The 17,986-nt window shown below is 40.4% G+C and overlaps 1 protein-coding gene across 5 annotated transcripts in view; it reads left to right on the top strand.

The window, feature by feature from the left end:
- CCDC7 (coiled-coil domain containing 7) overlaps nt 1-17,986 on the top strand; it is a 146,081-nt gene that overhangs the window by 66,163 nt on the left and 61,932 nt on the right. For all 5 annotated transcript variants that reach the window (XM_080973928.1, XM_080973927.1, XM_080973929.1 and 2 more), the window contains exons 29-40: nt 373-492; nt 2,877-3,002; nt 3,526-3,645; nt 4,874-5,008; nt 7,463-7,591; nt 9,075-9,200; nt 10,941-11,060; nt 12,226-12,345; nt 13,287-13,406; nt 15,611-15,739; nt 17,029-17,148; nt 17,552-17,680. In XM_080973928.1, coding sequence (XP_080830054.1) covers nt 373-492; nt 2,877-3,002; nt 3,526-3,645; nt 4,874-5,008; nt 7,463-7,591; nt 9,075-9,200; nt 10,941-11,060; nt 12,226-12,345; nt 13,287-13,406; nt 15,611-15,739; nt 17,029-17,148; nt 17,552-17,680 — 1,494 coding nt within the window. The remainder of the gene's footprint in view (nt 1-372; nt 493-2,876; nt 3,003-3,525; nt 3,646-4,873; nt 5,009-7,462; nt 7,592-9,074; nt 9,201-10,940; nt 11,061-12,225; nt 12,346-13,286; nt 13,407-15,610; nt 15,740-17,028; nt 17,149-17,551; nt 17,681-17,986) is intronic.

The raw sequence follows: 17,986 nt of genomic DNA, 5'->3' as shown, positions 1-17,986 counted from the left end.
CTTCAGCAAGAAGCAAACTGAGCCTGAGCCTTGTATAGTGACAGCAGCTGCCACCTCCTAACTCATCCCCACTAACATCATAAGGTCCTGCTTTGCAGCAGTTCCCCACTGTGACAGAGCAGGGGAGCCTCTAGTTTCACTGGGTCTCCTGCTCTGGAATTTTGCAAGGATGACAACATACTTCATGCTCCCTTTAATGTGCCATGAGGACAAAACTCTGATTATCATCAATCAGCATTTGCTGATACAGCTCCTTGCCAAGGGTGCAAGGGACCCTCAATATGCTTCTGTCTGCACACTTATCTGCTTCCTGTATTATTTTTATCTCCATGAGAACATTCTCACTTAGTTCTCACATGTTTCACTTTGCAGAGAAGGAAATAGATGAGCTCTCAAAAGAAAGAAAAGTTTTGCTTGCAAGTTTGAAATCAAATATGAAGGAGTTAGAACAAGCTGAAACTCTTGCCACTACCCAACCAGGAAGTGTGAGTGGTAAGTACAATCTCAACCCCAAACCCATTTGCAAAGTTATGCTATATTCTAATGTCAAACTAAAACGTGGAAAGCTTAGATTTTTCTTTACTAGGTTCACGTAGTCTTGTATCACTTTAAAACAAAAACGAAATGTGGCAAAAATAGATTTCTGTATCTTTTAAAACACACAAAAAGAAAGCATTTAAACTACTTTTGGCACACTTCTTGATTATTTTGTAGGGAAGATCAAGCCACTTTGCACACAAATAGTCTAATGTTAATTTGAGTCCAAATAATATTAGCTAAAACATGAAGTACTATTTAAGGAAACTTACAAATATTAAGCTGGTTGCTATAGAATTACACTGTAATATAAACTCTGGTTAGAGACAAAGCTGCCTTGATCACACTGATGGATCAAAATCCGAGGAGGTTGTAGACAGTGGTTCTGAGGGATTACCGATCTACTGTATTCCATGTGAGCTGTCTTTTACTGTGGTGCTGTTGAGTTCTTTCTTATTTCCCATGCAAGTGTTGATGTTAACACTGAACACTGTTAGTGACCTGTGATCAGGATATCAAAAGGGGCATGTCTTCCAATGTAATTTCCTTCATGCATTAAAATCTTGGTAAGGCCTTGCTGTGTGTTTGTTCACCCTGGGACAGCTAGATTGTGGGGCCAAGGTCTAGAATCTTCTCATCTGTGATAGCTGCTTTTTGGAATTTTCCTTAATTTAGGATTACTCTTCCAATTTTTAAATATAAACTTTCCACATAACCTTTCTCCAGGGAACACCAGGACACCACCAGCTGCAATATCATTTTGCTCAACTCGCTTGAAGGCAGAAAAAAAATCACCACTGTCAGATGCTTCTCCATTGTCCCATTCTTGAGTGGCAGTTCATTTTCGTCCCTTACTTAAAGCAGGCAAAGTGTATTGTTGGATGCTCATCTGACCTTTAACTGCATTTTTTTTCTGTTGTCACTACTTCCTTCTTACGAGTGATTTGCTCACTTGTTTTGAGAAGTTTTACTGCACCAGGTTGGTTTGGTGCAGTTTCCCCAAACTATTTCCCCCTGTAACGTGCTTAATTGCTTTATCTACAGTGCTTTGATTGCTTAATTAATTCTTCTGCAGAGAGTACAATTGATTCTTTCCCTAGTGATTTTTCTCCTTCTTTGTCTTTAGTTGATTCACTTCCCCCAAAGCTGTTTTTAACACCACACTAAATTGATTGCGTTCACCAAGAAGTTCTCATTAACTACTTGTTCTAACTTGATTCTAATTGATTCTAACGCTAGTAAATTAATTTCACCCTTTTAAAGTTGGTTTTTCTATAACCTACCGCTATCAATTCATTTAAAAGCTGCTTTCAGCTGCTGTACTGTTCTGATACACAAAAAGAAACTATCACTCAAGCCCAAACATTAATAAACCGAAGAGAATAAACAAATAGACCAGAATTGGCATTATACTCTATTAGGGTTGCCATATTTAAGTTGAGCTTTAAAAATTGATGTTTTTGAGCTAATTTTATGGAAAATCTGATAAAACAAACTTTTGGGTTTTATTGGATATTTTGACGATTTCCACCTGAACACTGCAGTCAGCAAGTATTCCGGATAGGCCTGGGAAATTCCACTCTACGAATTACTTACCAGAAGACATGGAAATGCTAGCATAGGGGCAGACCTTGGTGCCCCTTTAAGGGGAGTACCCATGGTACCTTTCAGGAAGCTTCAGCTGTAGTCCATATAAAACCAAGGCTCAGATAACTATCCACATATTGTCAACAAACTTTCTTTTTGGGAGGTTTGATTAGGCCTGCTGCTGGTATCAAACAAGTCTTCTCCAGCAACTCTGTTCAAACAGTGATTCTGGATCACAACTAGGATTGTCTTTGGTATCATGTGATGCTCTTTCTCTCAATTTGAAAATGTATCTATGCATATTCTGCAAATAAAAAAAAAAACACATTTAGATACTATGCTATGCTATGCTATGCTACGCTATGCTACTCTACACTAAAATGTTTAAATGTTCATTTGATTATCCTTGACTTTTCCTGCCACTCTTGTCATCCTCTCCTGCCACACCAGTGTGGCTTGTCACAGCCCATTACCATATGGACATTGTTAACTATGTCCTTTGCTTTAAACATTTATTATGGTTTTTGTGTTTTCATAAGTTTGTTTTGTAATTTTATAGCATTGCAATTTGCTTCATAAACCTGTGATAATCAAGTGGGATATACATATGAATGATTGATATTACATAGCTGTTCACTGGTACATTTGCTAAAAGCAGATTACTATCTAAAAGCAGAAAGTACTATTTAGTTTCAAATATATATAGTCCAATAAATGTACAATAAATGTACAAAGTGTTTGTGTTTCCACAGATAAAAAGATAAAAGAGCTTAAAGAACAAAGAAAGGTGCTGGCTGCTCATCTAGAAGCAAACCTGCAGGATCTGCAAATGGCGCAACCTTCTGCTTCAAGCATTGTTGGAAAAAGTCAACTTCAGGGTAATTGCATCCACTGTATACTCTTTTGTCATTAGATTGGTAACTAAGGAAAATTAATGTTCTTCCTTATTAAGCACTCACACAAACCTGACTTTCAAAATGCATAGTAAGCACATAGTAAGCACTACACATAAGCAATGGATAATATATTCAACAAGTAGGAAAAAGTGAGTGATGTATTATTGAGTGATAATTAAGGTTGTATTTTTGCTGGCTGGAATTAAGAGTCTGGGTTGTCATGTTTCTGTGTGTTTGAAAGTCAACGAGCTGCAATCTGGAGAGGAAGCAAAATCCTTGAGAGGACTTTTTCTGAATCCATGAATAGGTGGCATCATCCCTCTGAATAGGCCTGATTTGGCCCAGGACTCCATCAAATCCATTGCACAACTCTTTCCATGTTACACAGAAGTAGAGAGAACTGATTTCAACAGAACTTACTTTGAAAAGTAATCAAAACTGTTTCAAATTTTAAATACAACTTTGGAATAGTCATTTATAATAATTCTGAGGCATTTCCTTGTAGAAATGAAACATTCTGCATTATCTGAGAAGAAAAAACTTTTGCAAGAAAAACTAGATGCAAATCTAAAAGATCTACAAGAAGCAGAAACGTTTGCATCTCTCCAGTCAGACAGTGCGAATGGTAAAAAAGGCACAAAACTTCAAATGTTTTTTTACCTAGAAATAATAAATGACAGATTTATGCCTAACTAAGATTTCATAAACAAATATGTTCATTGAGGAAGGAGGGATAGTGATTTTATTTATTTATATTACTAGTGGTAGCTTGCTAATCAGAAATATTTTTGAATTTTGAATTTGAACAGAGTCATGATTACACTTTTAGGCTTATACTTTACAAGCTTATACCCTAGTGTGTCTCATCTTTTTCACAGCAGCCAATCTGCACCTATTACCTGATGGAGTGGAGACTTGGGCTAGATCTACACTGATCTGTTTAACGTTGTTAGAATGATGTTAGATATGTCATTTTAAAACGTCACAAGGCATACTTATTAATTAAAGTGTTTTTTACCTTGGGTTTTTTTCATCAAAACTGCTGCTGGTTGCTCTGCTGCGTCCTCTGGTGTCACATTTTAATAACGCATTATGAATCTTAAAAGTAGGATGTCATATGTTATTGAAACCATTCCTTAATCCTTCCTTAATGTTAAAAACCATGCGTGTAGATCTGCGCTTGTTCCTCTTTCTGTGGGTCTGTTAAGCTAGGGTCTCATACTTTAGGAAGTGGGGAAACTGCTAAGCACTGCAGATTCTGCTGGTCAAAATGTATATTTTACCAACAACTTAAATTGGTTTTCCTGTAACGTACTTTTAAAAATGTTTCCTTTTAACTCATGTCTTTGCCCGTGAGTCTTTGGTTTTTAGGGCCATACCCACAGAACAGCAATGGCAGCTTTTCTAGTGTGTATTTTCCTCTGGTTATACTGCACAGCTAGTAGTTCATTTAAGGAACCATTTTGAAATGTGCTCCTTGTAACCATTTTAATCATCATCAGCATCTTATTAGTTATTAGTAAAACTAGTCCTAAGTCGCTTGCTGTTTCCTGTTGTAGCTTTTCCTACTTTTCACTCAAAATTAGAGAAGTGGAATGTTATTTGCTTTATGAGAGAAGGCTTTCCCCCTTTAGTAGAATCTCCCCCTGCCATCGGAAAAATGGGGATGACCATACAGTGATAAACCCTATAGGGTTGTTGAGGTCATATATATAGTTATTTTAGCTTTCAACAAGTGCTTTTGCTATTAACCATTTCCTATGGATATTGTGTATCCATTGCAAATTTGTACTGAATGTAGTTATTTCAAATATATTGGTTCTTTTATGAAGTGGTCTGAAATAATTTTGTAGAGCAAAGACTTCAGGAACTTTCTGAGCTAAGACAACATTTGACCAAAGAGCTAAAGGATCTAGAGGAAAGTATGCAAGATATGCAAGAAATGGAGCTTCAGGCTTTACAAAGAGCTTTATTTCTAATACCCAGTGGTGAGTAATGAATAAATAACCTTGAGGTGTTTTTATTTTTATGTTTAATGACACATAATGTGCATACAGTGGTACCTCGGGTTACATATGCTTCAGGTTACAGACTCTGCTAACCCAGAAATAGCACCTCAGGTTAAGAACTTTGCTTCAGGATGAGAACAGAAATCGTGCTCTGGTGGCGCGGCGGCAGCAGGAGGCCCCATTAGCTAAAGTGGTGCTTCAGGTTAAGAACAGTTTCAGGTTAAGAACGGACCTCCAGAACGAATTAAGTACTTAAGCCGAGGTACCACTATATTTGTCAGTGTTACAAATGCAATGACAGAGATCTTCTGTAGTCTAGTCATAGCCCAGAAATGTGGACCAGGGTGTCTTCGCTCCCTATCTCTGCTGTGCCACCATCTACTACATGTATTGAATCTAGGATTGATACATCTGTGGGGCCTATTGGCTTAAAGAAGGCATCCAGGCACTTGTGCACCCAAACACTGCACCACAGAGTTGAAGAAGTAGGCATGCCTTGGTGCTCCTCAACCCTATTCTATTTCATTTCTTTGTCCTAGCTCTTGCTTGATCCCCTTCATAAGTTTTTTGCACTTTTTCTTCTCCCCTTCTCTGCTAAGGTCCCTTTCATCTCTGTGTTGCCTTATTCCTCTGTGTAAAAATGAAAGAAAAAAGAAAGGTCCTTTTATTCCTTCAATTCTTCTCCTACCACCCCAGGCCTGTTGCCACCTGTTGCTCCCCCCCTTGTTCATCCTTAGGATTTCCTCTCTTAGGTATGTGAGTTCTTCCCTCACAACCACCTGCCCTTGTCTTCTACTGCCTTCAAACCTGTCAGATGATCTGGATCCCTGTGATCCTTTATTGAACCCTAAATTCTTAGATGGGAGGGGGAGTGGTGATTTAGATATAGAGGAAAGCTCATTGCACCATCTCTTTGAGCCTGTCAACTTCTTGCCTCTGAGGCTTCATAAGACCCTAGATGTCAGGATTTTCTTAGTCTTCAACAGATGTAGCTCTTGCTCCTTCCAAGGGTATAGCATTGCTAAAGGAGAAAATATTCCATCAGTTCCATTCCAGCACCCATTCCCTTCAAAAATACTGTCAAGCCTCTCAGGCTAACAAATGCTACTCACCAGAGCCTTACTTCATGAATATGCTAAAGGTCCCAGGTGTGGATGCAACTATATATGTGTTCATTGGTCTCTCCTTCCTAAAGAAGGGGATGTCCAATTCAAAGACCTTTCTGAGCACAGACTTGACTTTACCCTGCTCAAGACTGACAGCACTATTTCCTACTTCCATCCATGGCCTTCTGTGATGCCTTAGTTCTTTCCTGAGTACCTGTGCTCTGGCTGGTTAAACATTTAGATAACCCTCACCAAGATCCAGAGAGGCTTAGGAAAACCCTGTTGAAATTGCATAGAGCGGTTGCTTTTGCGTCTGATGTCACCTTCAGTGTTACCCAGTTTGCCACTCTTTCAATGGCTGTGGTGGGTGGTAAGCAAATAGACATCTGTGGCTCTGACACTGGGGCACTGTCAGGGTCTGTTTGGTCATTGCTGCATATGTGGGTACAATGTCTTTCGTCAAGAAGGCATTGAAGGAGATTCTGTAAACCAGTCTAGCCACCATGAAATAGCAGGACAGATCGCCCATATTCCCCTTCTCAGCCTTTCCAACCCTTTTGAGTAGGCCAGCCCTTCAGGAAGGACCACAACTTCAACATTTTCCAGCACTCCTTGACCCAATCATTCTTTCAGAGGCTAAGTCGGGTGCCTCTTCCTCTTTAGTTCAGGCAGCATGCCACCAACACCAACAACATAAAGAGGAGCATCAATGCTCTGAAAGACCACATGCTCATAGTCAACAAAGAAAAAACCCAGCTTGTAGCTTCTCAGGGCTTGCAGCACTTGGGCACAATGCTTTGTCTCCTACTCCTCTTTATGTTGCTTGACCTGTCTTGAATCAATCCATGGTCTCATCATGAAATGAATTGAGGCTGAGGAGCACTAAGCCATGTCTACTTCCTTCAACCTTGGAGTGCATGGAACAATGAGATGGCCTGTCATCCTGGATAAATGTTCTTCAGGTAAGGACCAGTGTTCTTTACCTCCCAAGAAAAAATATGTCTGAGCATCTAATCTCAGCATAGCAGCAAAAGATAAACTCCACACAGGGAGACCACAGATGACAGAGTACAGTGCACAGGGTGATCTCTTTCTGGCTTCATGTTAGGAACACTTAGAGCTTAAAGGAGGAACTTAGAGTTGAGAAACAGAAAAAATGGGATTTTACACAGCAAGCGAACTGTTTGCCGTGTCTTAAGATCTGCATTGACAGATAACATTATATATTTTAAATGGCATCAGTAAGTTTGTGGGTGACTGAAAACTGAGTTTTTGTACAATATAAAACATTTCCCCAAAAGGTGATTCAAAATATTTTTGCTTGCAGAAAAGGGATTAAATGAATTGTATGAGCTAACTGAAAAGAAGCAACTGTTACTAGAGAAGTTGGCATCTACTAAGAAAGAACTACAAGAAACTCAGGAACTTGCAGCTACTCAACCAGGGAGTGTTAGTGGTATGTATACTGTGATTTCTCTTGCTTCAACTACAAATATATGTTCACTGAATTAAGGTACTTACCTGCCAAGCAGTTTCACAAAGGCCAGAAGATATGCCTCCAGAATGGGCATTGAGCGCTCTCTAGTAACAGAATTGCTCTACAACAGTCTGTAGGCAGCCAGCAAGACCAGGGGGTAGATTGGGTCTGAAAGCATCACTTTCCTACCTTTGAAATCTTCATTACAGTTGAGTACCAAGTAGTCTTTTTTGCTAAAGGGGGTATATTCATGTAATAATAAAAAGAAACGAATGTGGCCTATTTGTTTCATATGTTACTAATAAAGAAACAAATTTGTCATATCACTTGTCGTATAATCATTTTTTGGCCATTCACTACCCATTTGGAACTAATAGTTTCCCTCTTCTAGCCATAACTGGTTAGATGGATGTTGGTAGGGATATAAATACAATAAAATGAATGAATAAATAATCACATTGACTCTGCCACTATACCCAGTCAGCATCACCATTCCAATCCAATCCTGCCTTGCTGGCTGCCACTGATTCACATAGTTCCAGAAAGCTGAGGAAAGGGCATTGAGCACCAGCAGCCCTAGCCTACTAGTCCTAGTGGTGGCACTAGAATAATGCAGTGTGCATTTTTAGCAGGCGAAACCACAAGTACAGCTGCTTCTCAGACTGAGGAGGTGGTGTTGCCAGTCTTTGCATCATCATACTCAATTTTGGCAGAACACATTTTACAAGGGGACTTTGGGTGGACCAAGCTCATAAGAGGGGTTTGGGGAGGGAATCACACATTTAAGCCTAGGAAGCTGTGCACAATATTCCCAAGGAGCTATTTGTTTACCCCATTCTCAGTTGCAAAGACAGCCATTAGTCTCTAGCAACATTTGTCACTTGTACTGCAATTGTATTGCAATTTCTGATAGATATGTCAGCAAAGTTCAGTTCTGAGCTACAAAGACAGCCACAGTACTTTCCCAGAAAGGATCATGGGAGCTTTTAAACTCTCATTATTTCTGACTGATAGGGATTAACTCAGTTAATCCTGAGGCAATGGGTGTGTGCACAGGGGCCAAACTTGAGTTTTTTATATCTCAGTTTGGAGCCCACAAGACTGCCACAAGTTAAAACTCTGAGTTGGAAAAGTATGGGAGCTTATTAGAATTCATGTGAGCATTCTCAACAACATCCTTAGTACACAAAGTCCAAACCTGGCTGAATGTCTTTGGTTGGCTCCAAAGTAATCAGGTGCAGAGCACGCACCCGCCCATGCAAAAAAATGCCCTCATTGATGAAATATTCTTCCTAACTTGACCATGTATGAATGTGGTAACTGATGGGAGGAGGGGGCATTTCATTCAGCTCAGTGAAGTGGCACAAGAAACACCTGATAAATGCTAAGTATTCATATTAAATATATTCTTTCCATATATATTAATATTTTTGTTATGAATTAGCCTGAAATTTTTTTGTAGAGCATAAGCTGCAGGAGTTAGCTGAGCAAAAAGGACGTTTGACTGCAGATCTTGAGGCAACTTTGGATGGTATACAAAATGTATATCGTCGTGCTTCAGAAAGAACTGTGTTTGTACGACCTACTGGTAAGTAAAGAATAAGTACTCTTAAAAAGGGGTGGGGAGACATTCAGTTTGCTTCACATTTTAATGCAAACCTACCTAATTTGCACGTCCTGAAACAATAGGTGAAATGTGGCTATCCTTCAAAATATGTCCTGTTTTGATTTTTCCTATGCAGTTCTCCAGTCAAAGAATGTTCACAAAAATGTGTATAATAAGGAGAGTGTGAACAAAATTCATATATTAGAGAAGATGACATTAAAAATGCAGTATTAAGAAAAATGCTTGCAGAAATGCGCTTGTTAGGGGAAATTCATACCAAAATGTTTGTATTAGAAGTTAGCACTAAAGTGCTGAAGAATTTTCATGAAGTCTTAAAATAAAATACACATACAGATGTGGTAATGTGTGGAACATGGGTGTAGCCAAGGGGGGCAGGGAGGGAAACAGCCCCTCTAAATCAATAAAAATACATAGTGAAATGAGGTTCTGCCTACCCCCAACAAAAGACCTGCCGCCTCCAAATCTTGGCTATGCCCATGGTGCAGAACTGAATTTAAGACTGGAAAAATGATTGAAACTGAAATTACCACACCAGGATATCACTATGAAGGTTGATCTGAAGCCACATCTCCTTTGTTTCTTCTTGTTGCTGCTTTTGGTTCTCTTATAGGGCCAGCTGACATAGCATAAGACAAAGTTTGAAATTTTAAAAGACAGTTTGAAGCTGTGCCTCCTTTCCCCCTCACTGTAAATTGGCTCCATAGGGTTAACTGAGGAAGGGAAAGTTCTGAGAAACTATGGCCAGTTGAGAGATCTTCTTTGCATCTCACAAAGGCGCTGCAAAGAATGCAAGTCTCTCTGATGACAGCAACATGGAGGGCCAGTCTATTGAGAAACTTGAGGCACTTATTAATTTTAGTAGGTATCTCTGTTGGATTTTGAGTATGGGTAGCTTGAGGTAAGTGAAGCTCATGGCAGCAGTATGCCCTGTGCTATGCTTCTAGGGCAGTGCTACCCTGAGATAGTTCACCTGAAAAATCATTTACTTAGACACACTTTCTGCAGCTTCCAGCAACAGATACATTGCAAAATGGAGGGTCACTATATTTATTACCCCCAATAACTGACAATCAATGTGAGATTATTTATGCATAGCATTTTCATTTTATATACAGTGGTACCTCGGGTTACATACACTTCAGGTTATATACGCTTCAGGTTACAGACTCCACTAACCAAGAAATATTACCTCGGGTTAAGAACTTTGCTTCAGGATGAGAACAGAAATTGTGCAGTGGCGGAGCAACGGCAGCAGGAGGCCCCATTAGCTAAAGTGGTGCTTCAGGTTAAGAACAGCTTCAGGTTAAGAACAGACCTCCAGAACGAATTAAGTTCTTAACCCGAGATACCACTGTGTTTAAAACTTACTTTAAGACACTTTTTCTGTCTTAATCAAAACATTTATTTAGAGAGGACCTTCATAGAATCATATAGTAAGGACCCCAAGGGTAATCATTATCACATTATCACATTATTATGTACATTATCACAACGGATCTCTTGGATTGTCAGGGAATTTCCTTCTTTAAGTTACATTGCTACATTCCCCAAAGCACCCATTTGACATCTTTTAAAGCTTTGCTTTAGCAAAAGATATATTAATGAGTCAATTAAAAAAAATCATTCTAAATGATGCTGAGAACAAGGATGACTTTTGACATTATTTTTCAAGAATTGATTGAAGCACATTTTTTTTTCCAGAAAGAAAAGTATATGAACTATCAGAAAAGAAACAAGAGTTATTGGAAATGTTGGAATCTAATCGGAAGCAGCTAGAAGCGGCTCAGGCTCTTGCCATTGCTCAACCTGGCAGTATCAGTGGTATGTATGATCTGGCTTCCCATGTTGTCAGCTTACAGTCTGAAACACCTCTACTTGGAATTAGGATCCTTCTGTTTCAGTTTAACTTTTGGTCACTGCCAAAATGACCTTTGGCAGTGCTTTTTTTGAGGTGGTACCTGCCGGTATGCTGTACCACCACAGCTTTTTCCCCAGCCACCATCTCGCTGCTACTGCTTGCCTGCCTGCTTGCTCACCTGCTCATTTCCTCCCTTCCCCCCACCTTTGCCACTTCCTCCACTGCCACCACCACTTCCTGTGACTGCAGGCGCAGCTTCCCAGAGGCGTTTGGGCACGACCCTTACGATTGCCAAAACACCTTCCAGGAAGGTGCCTGATGATTGTAGAAAGGTCATGCCACCCTTTTGCAATAATCAGGCACTTTCCTAGAAGGCGCTTTGGCAATTGTAAAGGTTGTGGCAAATTGCCTCTGGGAAGCTGTGCCTTTAGCCGCAGGAAGTGGCATTAGAAGCAGCAAAGGAAGGAGCGAGCAAGCAAGCGGGTGGGTGGGCAGTTGAGGCGCGACCTATTTTCTTGAAAAAAACCACTAGCTATAGATCATTATTTTTGTATTCTCATAAGTACAAACTAATTGACTTGTGTGTTGTGTGGGAGATGTTTTCCTCCATTTTTTAAAAAATGTATTTTTATTAAAGATTTTCTTGATTTACAAAAATATGTGCAATGTCTCTCTCGTATTTCCCCCCCATGTAACATTTTTACAAATCAGTTTCATTTGTTGAGACATTAGGAAGAAAAGGGGGAAAGAGGTGGGGGGGAGAGATGGGTGGGGGGGTCGGGTGACGATGTTTCTATTTTACTTAATATATGTAGGGTTTAGTGTCAGCGTTGCTTGTGCTGTTTTCCTCCATTTTAACAGCAATTTCAATGGAAATGGTTTCCCCACCCCACCCTATCCCACTGCCCATCAGCTGATGAATGATGGGAGCACATTGTTTCTTTAAAATAAGTGACTAATTTAAGCACACATAAAAAGACCACAAATAATATGTGTAGTACTCCCTCAACTGATGCTTTGAGCACATAACAGGAATTATTTTTAAAAGCTTGATGTTATTTTAAATAATGCAATTATTTAACCGTATATTAATATTCTGTTACAAACTGATGTAACATATCTTTGTAGATCATAAGCTGCAAGAGCTAACTGAACAAAGAAGATGCTTAGCTGCAGAACTAGATTCAACTGTGCACGAGATGCAAAAAGCACAGGATAGTGTCTCAGAAGGATTTGTATTTACTGCTGGTAAATTTAAAATGAAATTACCTTAAGTTGTACAAAAACACATAATGTGCATATTACAAACCTTATTATCACTTTCATTACTGAGACCATCAAAAGGAGATGATGTGTTTTATCATTCTTAGACATAGTTCCAGTTGAGAACTATGGAGGTCATAGGAAGGGATCAGGAATGCTAAGAAATTCAAGCTTAATCCATCAGTTTATACTATAATTTAATGTGCAACAATAGTGGATTTTAAGTGTTGTTAGCTGGCTTGAGAGGTGTTGTTGCTGGACAAAACTCAACAAATAAATGTGAGAGAACAAAATGTGTGGCAGAGGTGTCTTAGCACAGTGGGTCAATACTTTGTGAACTTAATCTGAATACCAGTGCTAGTGAGAGAGAGATGGTGGGAAGGTTGATGCAGTGCATGTGCAGTATCAGAGGCAATTTGCTGCTTCTACCTGCAGTCCTGGCATAGGGAAGCCAGGCAAACAGCACAGCCCCACTCTGCCACTCTGCCACACTGACTGCTACTACCTAGCAGTACCAACTCTTCTTTGGGGCTGAAGAGGAAGAAAAATGATAATTAGACTGACCCTCCAGCCCTGATGATCAGTGCAAAGTGATTTATAGTGTCCAACAACTGGCAGGACAGGGAATTAGCACATTTTTTGCTGTGGTAATTTAGAGCAGTGACAGGGAACATGAGGCCCTGCAAATGTTGTTTGACTACAATTTGCATCATCCTGGCCATAAGTAATGCCACATTGATGTTACTTTGCCACATTCCCAAAGGGTTTCATATGGCTCTTTTGCCCTTTTATAAGATCTGCAATGACAGATAAAGAGTTTGCAATTTCTGTAAAATAATTCCATTTTTAAAATAACCTTATTTTATGTGAGCAATTCTGAGATTAGAATTTGTTTTGAAAACATTCATTCATTCATTCATTTACAGAAAGGGAATTATATGAGCTGTCTGCAAAGAAGCAAGAGTTACAGCAAAAGTTGGAATCCAATCAGAAGGAGCTACTAGAAGCTCAGGCTCTTGCAGTTGCCGAGCCAGGCAGTATCAGTGGTATGTATGATGTGATTTCTCATGCTGCTATGTATAGCCTTAACTGTTTCTTGTTGTTTAGTTGTTTAGTCATGTCCGACTCTTCGTGACCCCATGGACCAGAGCACGCCAGGCACTCCTATCTTCCACTGCCCCCCACAGTTTGGTCAAACTCATGTTGATAGCTTTGAGAACACTGTCCAACCATCTCATCCTCTGTCGTCCCCTTCTCCTTGTGCCCTCAGTTTTCCCAACATCAGTGTCTTTTCCAGGGAGTCTTCTCTTCTCATGAGGAGGCCATGGGACTCTCAAGAGTCTCCTCCAGCACCATAATTCAAAAGCATCAATTCTTCGGCGATCAGCCTTCTTTATGGTCCAGCTCTCACTTCCATACATCACTACTGGGAAAACCATAGCTTTAACTATACGGACCTTTGTCGGCAAGGTGATGTCTCTGTTTTTTAAGATGCTTTCTAGGTTTGTCATTGCTTTTCTCCCAAGAAGCAGGTGTCTTTTAATTCCGTGACTGCTGTCACCATCTGCAGTGATCATGGAACCCAAGAAGTAAAATCTCTCACTGCCTCCATTTCTTCCCCTTCTATTTGCCAGGAGGTGATGGGACCAGTGGCCATGATCTTAGGTTTTTTGATGTTGAGCTTCAGGCCATATTTTGCACTCTCCTCTTTCACCCTTATTAAAAGGTTCTTTAATTCCTCCTGACTTTCTGCCATCAAGGTTGTGTCATCTGCATACCTGAGGTAGTTGATATTTCTTCTGGCAATCTTAATTCCAGCTTGGAATTCATCTAGTCCAGCCTTTCACATGATGAATTCTGCATATAAGTTAAATAATCAGGGAGACAATATACAGCTTTGTCATACTCTTTTCCCAATTTTGAACCAATCAGTTATTCCATATCCAGTTCTAACTGTAGCTTCTTGTCCCACATAGAGATTTCTCAAGAGACAGATGAGGTGATCAGGCACTCCCATTTCTTTAAGAACTTACCATAGTTTGCTGTGGTCGACACAGTCAAATGCTTTTGCATAGTCAGTGAAGCAGAAGTATATGTTTTTCTGGATTTCTCTAGCTTTCTTCATAATCCAGCGCATGTTGCAATTTGGTCTCTCTTAGTAGAATATAATTCATCCAATGGATAATTAGGAAAATTGACTTCATGCAGAAAGTTACTTATTGTTTTTGGTCAATTTCTCCCCCTGTAGAGTTTATATTCTGAAGCTAGTGTACAATGGAAACATGAAAAAGTATCAGGGTAGGGAGAAATAGGTTCTAAATGGCGGAAACATCATTTAAAATGCTGCCCAGTATCATTGTCTGGAATCAAAATCCCCTCAATAAATTTCCTGAGGAAGTAACACATTTGTAACTCAAGGTAAAAAGACTGTTTATGGCATGCACCACCACAAAAACTGCCTTGGAAGGTGCGGCAGACCCCAGTACAGATTTAAGGTGATTGTCTGGGGGAAGTCCAAGTCCTTGCACAAATGGGACATCATTGAATATAAAACCAAAGCATTTAAGCATGCATATATACTTGGCATGAAAGACCTTCTGTCTGAATAAAGTTGATAGTCCTTGCCAGGAGCCTTTGCATAGAACAGGAGTGGTAAAACTCTGGCCTGGGGGTCAGTTGTGCTCCTCCAGGCCTCAATGGCTCTTGGGAATCTCCCTGGGCAACAGCTATTATCAGTCCTTCTTTGCAGCTTCCTTGAGGGTTTTGCCTGATTGGAATTTGTGCTTGAACTCTCTGGTAATGCTTCCTGCTTGTCTAGTTGGAGGATAGGGTCAATGTGTGTTAATAGAAATTAGCCTTCTGTGTTCATATTTGTTGTTCCACCCACCTTTGCCACTGAGCCTGTCCACCAACGGCCTGTGGCTTCTGGAAGGTTGACCACAAAGGAATCTAGTTCTCTGTCTGGAAAAGCTTTGCTCCCCTTCCTACTGTAGAGGATTGTTCCTTCAGTGGTATAATATGTTGTCATGTTAATAAGGGTCTTAAAAACAAAACAAAAACAAAGATACTCTATCGTTAATCAGCCTGAAAGTCAGGTTGTGTAGGAAGTACAGGTAGCTACTATTATCCGTGCACACACAGGACACATTTAAAGTTTCTAGGTAATAATGGAAATTGCATTATTGTATGTACCACAGTTATTTCAGCATACATTCATTTTTTTATTTACTGGTGTAAAATTGTTTTGCAGAGACTAAACTACAGGAGCTAGCTAAGCAAAATGAACTCTTTACTAAAGAACTAGAGGAAACAGTAAATGATATGGCAAAAGTAAAGCATCGTATTTCAGAAAGAGCAACTCTAGCTGGAAAATCTCCTGGTGAGTAGGGACTGGGGGCCAAAGCAGATGCTTCCAAGAAAAGTGGCATTCAACTAGGTTTTCCCCCCTTACTTGCAATCGGGGGTGGAGATGACAGCGGTTCTTATTGGGAAGGCCTCGTCAGGTATATGAGGAGAGAAGAGATGTCTCTTCCCTCTCCTGCTTGCTTGGGACAACCCCCCTTTCCAGGGCCAACCCACCCATGAGACAGACTGAACAACTGCCTTGGGTGGGTGGTAGAACCCCACTGATAGAGTGCCTGAGTGGGTGCTTCCTCTGCTGCTGCTGCTGCTGCTGCTGCTGCTGCTAGTGCTACCAGAGAAGTGAGGAGCTTCAGCTTCAGCAGATGGTTCTGGCAAGCTCTCATGAGCTCTCTTGACAGTATATATAAAAATAGAACTAATAAATATGAAAGAAAAAGGATGTGCAGAAAAGTTTTAGCTTGGTGGATCAGTACTTTCTAAACTTAATCATAATGAGAGGGTTCACCCAGAAACAGTAGCAGTCAGCAGTGCAAAAGTGCTCTACTTACTAGGCTTCCTAATGCCAGTGCTGGTGAGAGGGTTGGTGTGGTCCAAGTGCAGCAGCAGGATCAATCTGCTGCTTCTGCTGGTGCAGCCACACTGACCTCTCCACTCCCCCATGCCTCTCCATAATCAGCAGCCATTTGGGCATTGGAGAGCCAGGTAAGCAGCATAGTCCCATCCTGTCCACTGACTACTACTGCCTAGCTGTGCCATCTCTTCTTTTGGCTTGAAAAGGAAGAAAAATGATAACTTGGCTGACTCAGTAGCACTGATGATCAGTACAAGAGAATTTATACATAGCCTCCTGTTTGCAACAACTGGGAGGACAGGGAATTAGCATATTTTTTACTGTTGTAATTTAGAGCACTGATGGGGAACTTGTGGCCCTCCACATGTTTGACTACAATTTCCATCATCCTGGCCATAGGTCATGCTGGCTTGGGGTTAATGAGAATTGTGGCTCCAAACATCTGGAAGGTACCATGTTGGGCAAGGCCCAAACTTGATCTGTGTGATACTGTCATACTTGATCTGTGTGATACTGTCAGGGACTTATGCCACATTGAGGTTACTTTGCCACATTCCTACAAGGGTTTCATTATGCTCCTTTGCTTTTTTATAAGATCTGCAATGACAGATAAAGAGTTTATTATTTCTGTGGAATAATTCCATGTTTAAGTCCTTTTATTTTACGTGAGCAATTATGTGAGCAATTATGAGTTTAGAAATTATTCTTCAAATATATGTATAATATTTCTGCAGAAAGGGAATTATATGAGCTGTCTGCAAAGAAGCAAGAGTTACAGCAAAAGTTGGAATCCAATCAGAAGGAGCTACTAGAAGCTCAGGCTCTTGCAATTGCTGAGCCAGGCAGTATCAGTGGTATGTATGATGTGATTCTCATGCTGTTATCTATAGCATGACTTGAATTTATCCTTGAGCTCTCTGATAATGCTTCTTGCTTGCCTAGTTGGAGGAGTTTGTTTGTGTGTGTAGAAACTAGTCTGGCCTACTGTATTCTTATTTGTTGTTCTGCCCACTGGGCCCACCCACCAATGTGTTAGTAAGGGGCTTTTAAAAAACAAAAACAAAAATATTATAGTTAAAAGAAAATTTACTCAGCCTGAAAGTCAAGGTTTGTAGGAAGTAAAGTGCAACTAGCAATATAAATGCATATACAGTACACATTTAAAGTTTCCAGGTAATAAAGGAATTTGCACTAATGCGTGTAGCAAGTTATTTCAGCCTATATTTTGTTATCATCTGGTGTGAAATTATTTTGCAGAGACTAAACTACAGGAGCTAGCTGAGCAAAAAGAACTATTGTCTAAAGAACTAGAGGAAACAGTATGTGATATAGAAGAAGCAAAGGATCGTGTTTCAGAAAGAGCAACTCTAGCTGGAAAACCTCCTGGTGAGTGGAAATGGAGGGCCAAAGCAGAAACTTGCTAGAAATGTAGCGTAAAGGTAAAGGTACCCCTGCCCTTACGGGCCAGTCGTGTCCGACTCTAGGGTTGTGCACCCATCTCACTTAAGAGGCCGGGGGCCAGCGCTGTCCGGAGACACTTCTGGGTCACGTGGCCAGCGTGACGAAGCTGCTCTGGCGAGCCAGCACCAGTGCAGCACACGGAAACGCCGTTTACCTTCCCGCTATAAAGCGGTACCTATTTATCTACTTGCACTTAGGGGTGCTTTCGAACTGCTAGGTGGGCAGGAGCTG

This window comes from Podarcis pityusensis (genome assembly GCF_964106645.2).
Source record: "Podarcis pityusensis genome assembly, chromosome: 12".
Taxonomy (NCBI): domain Eukaryota; kingdom Metazoa; phylum Chordata; class Lepidosauria; order Squamata; family Lacertidae; genus Podarcis; species Podarcis pityusensis.
This window is presented reverse-complemented; position numbering and strand designations above follow the sequence as displayed.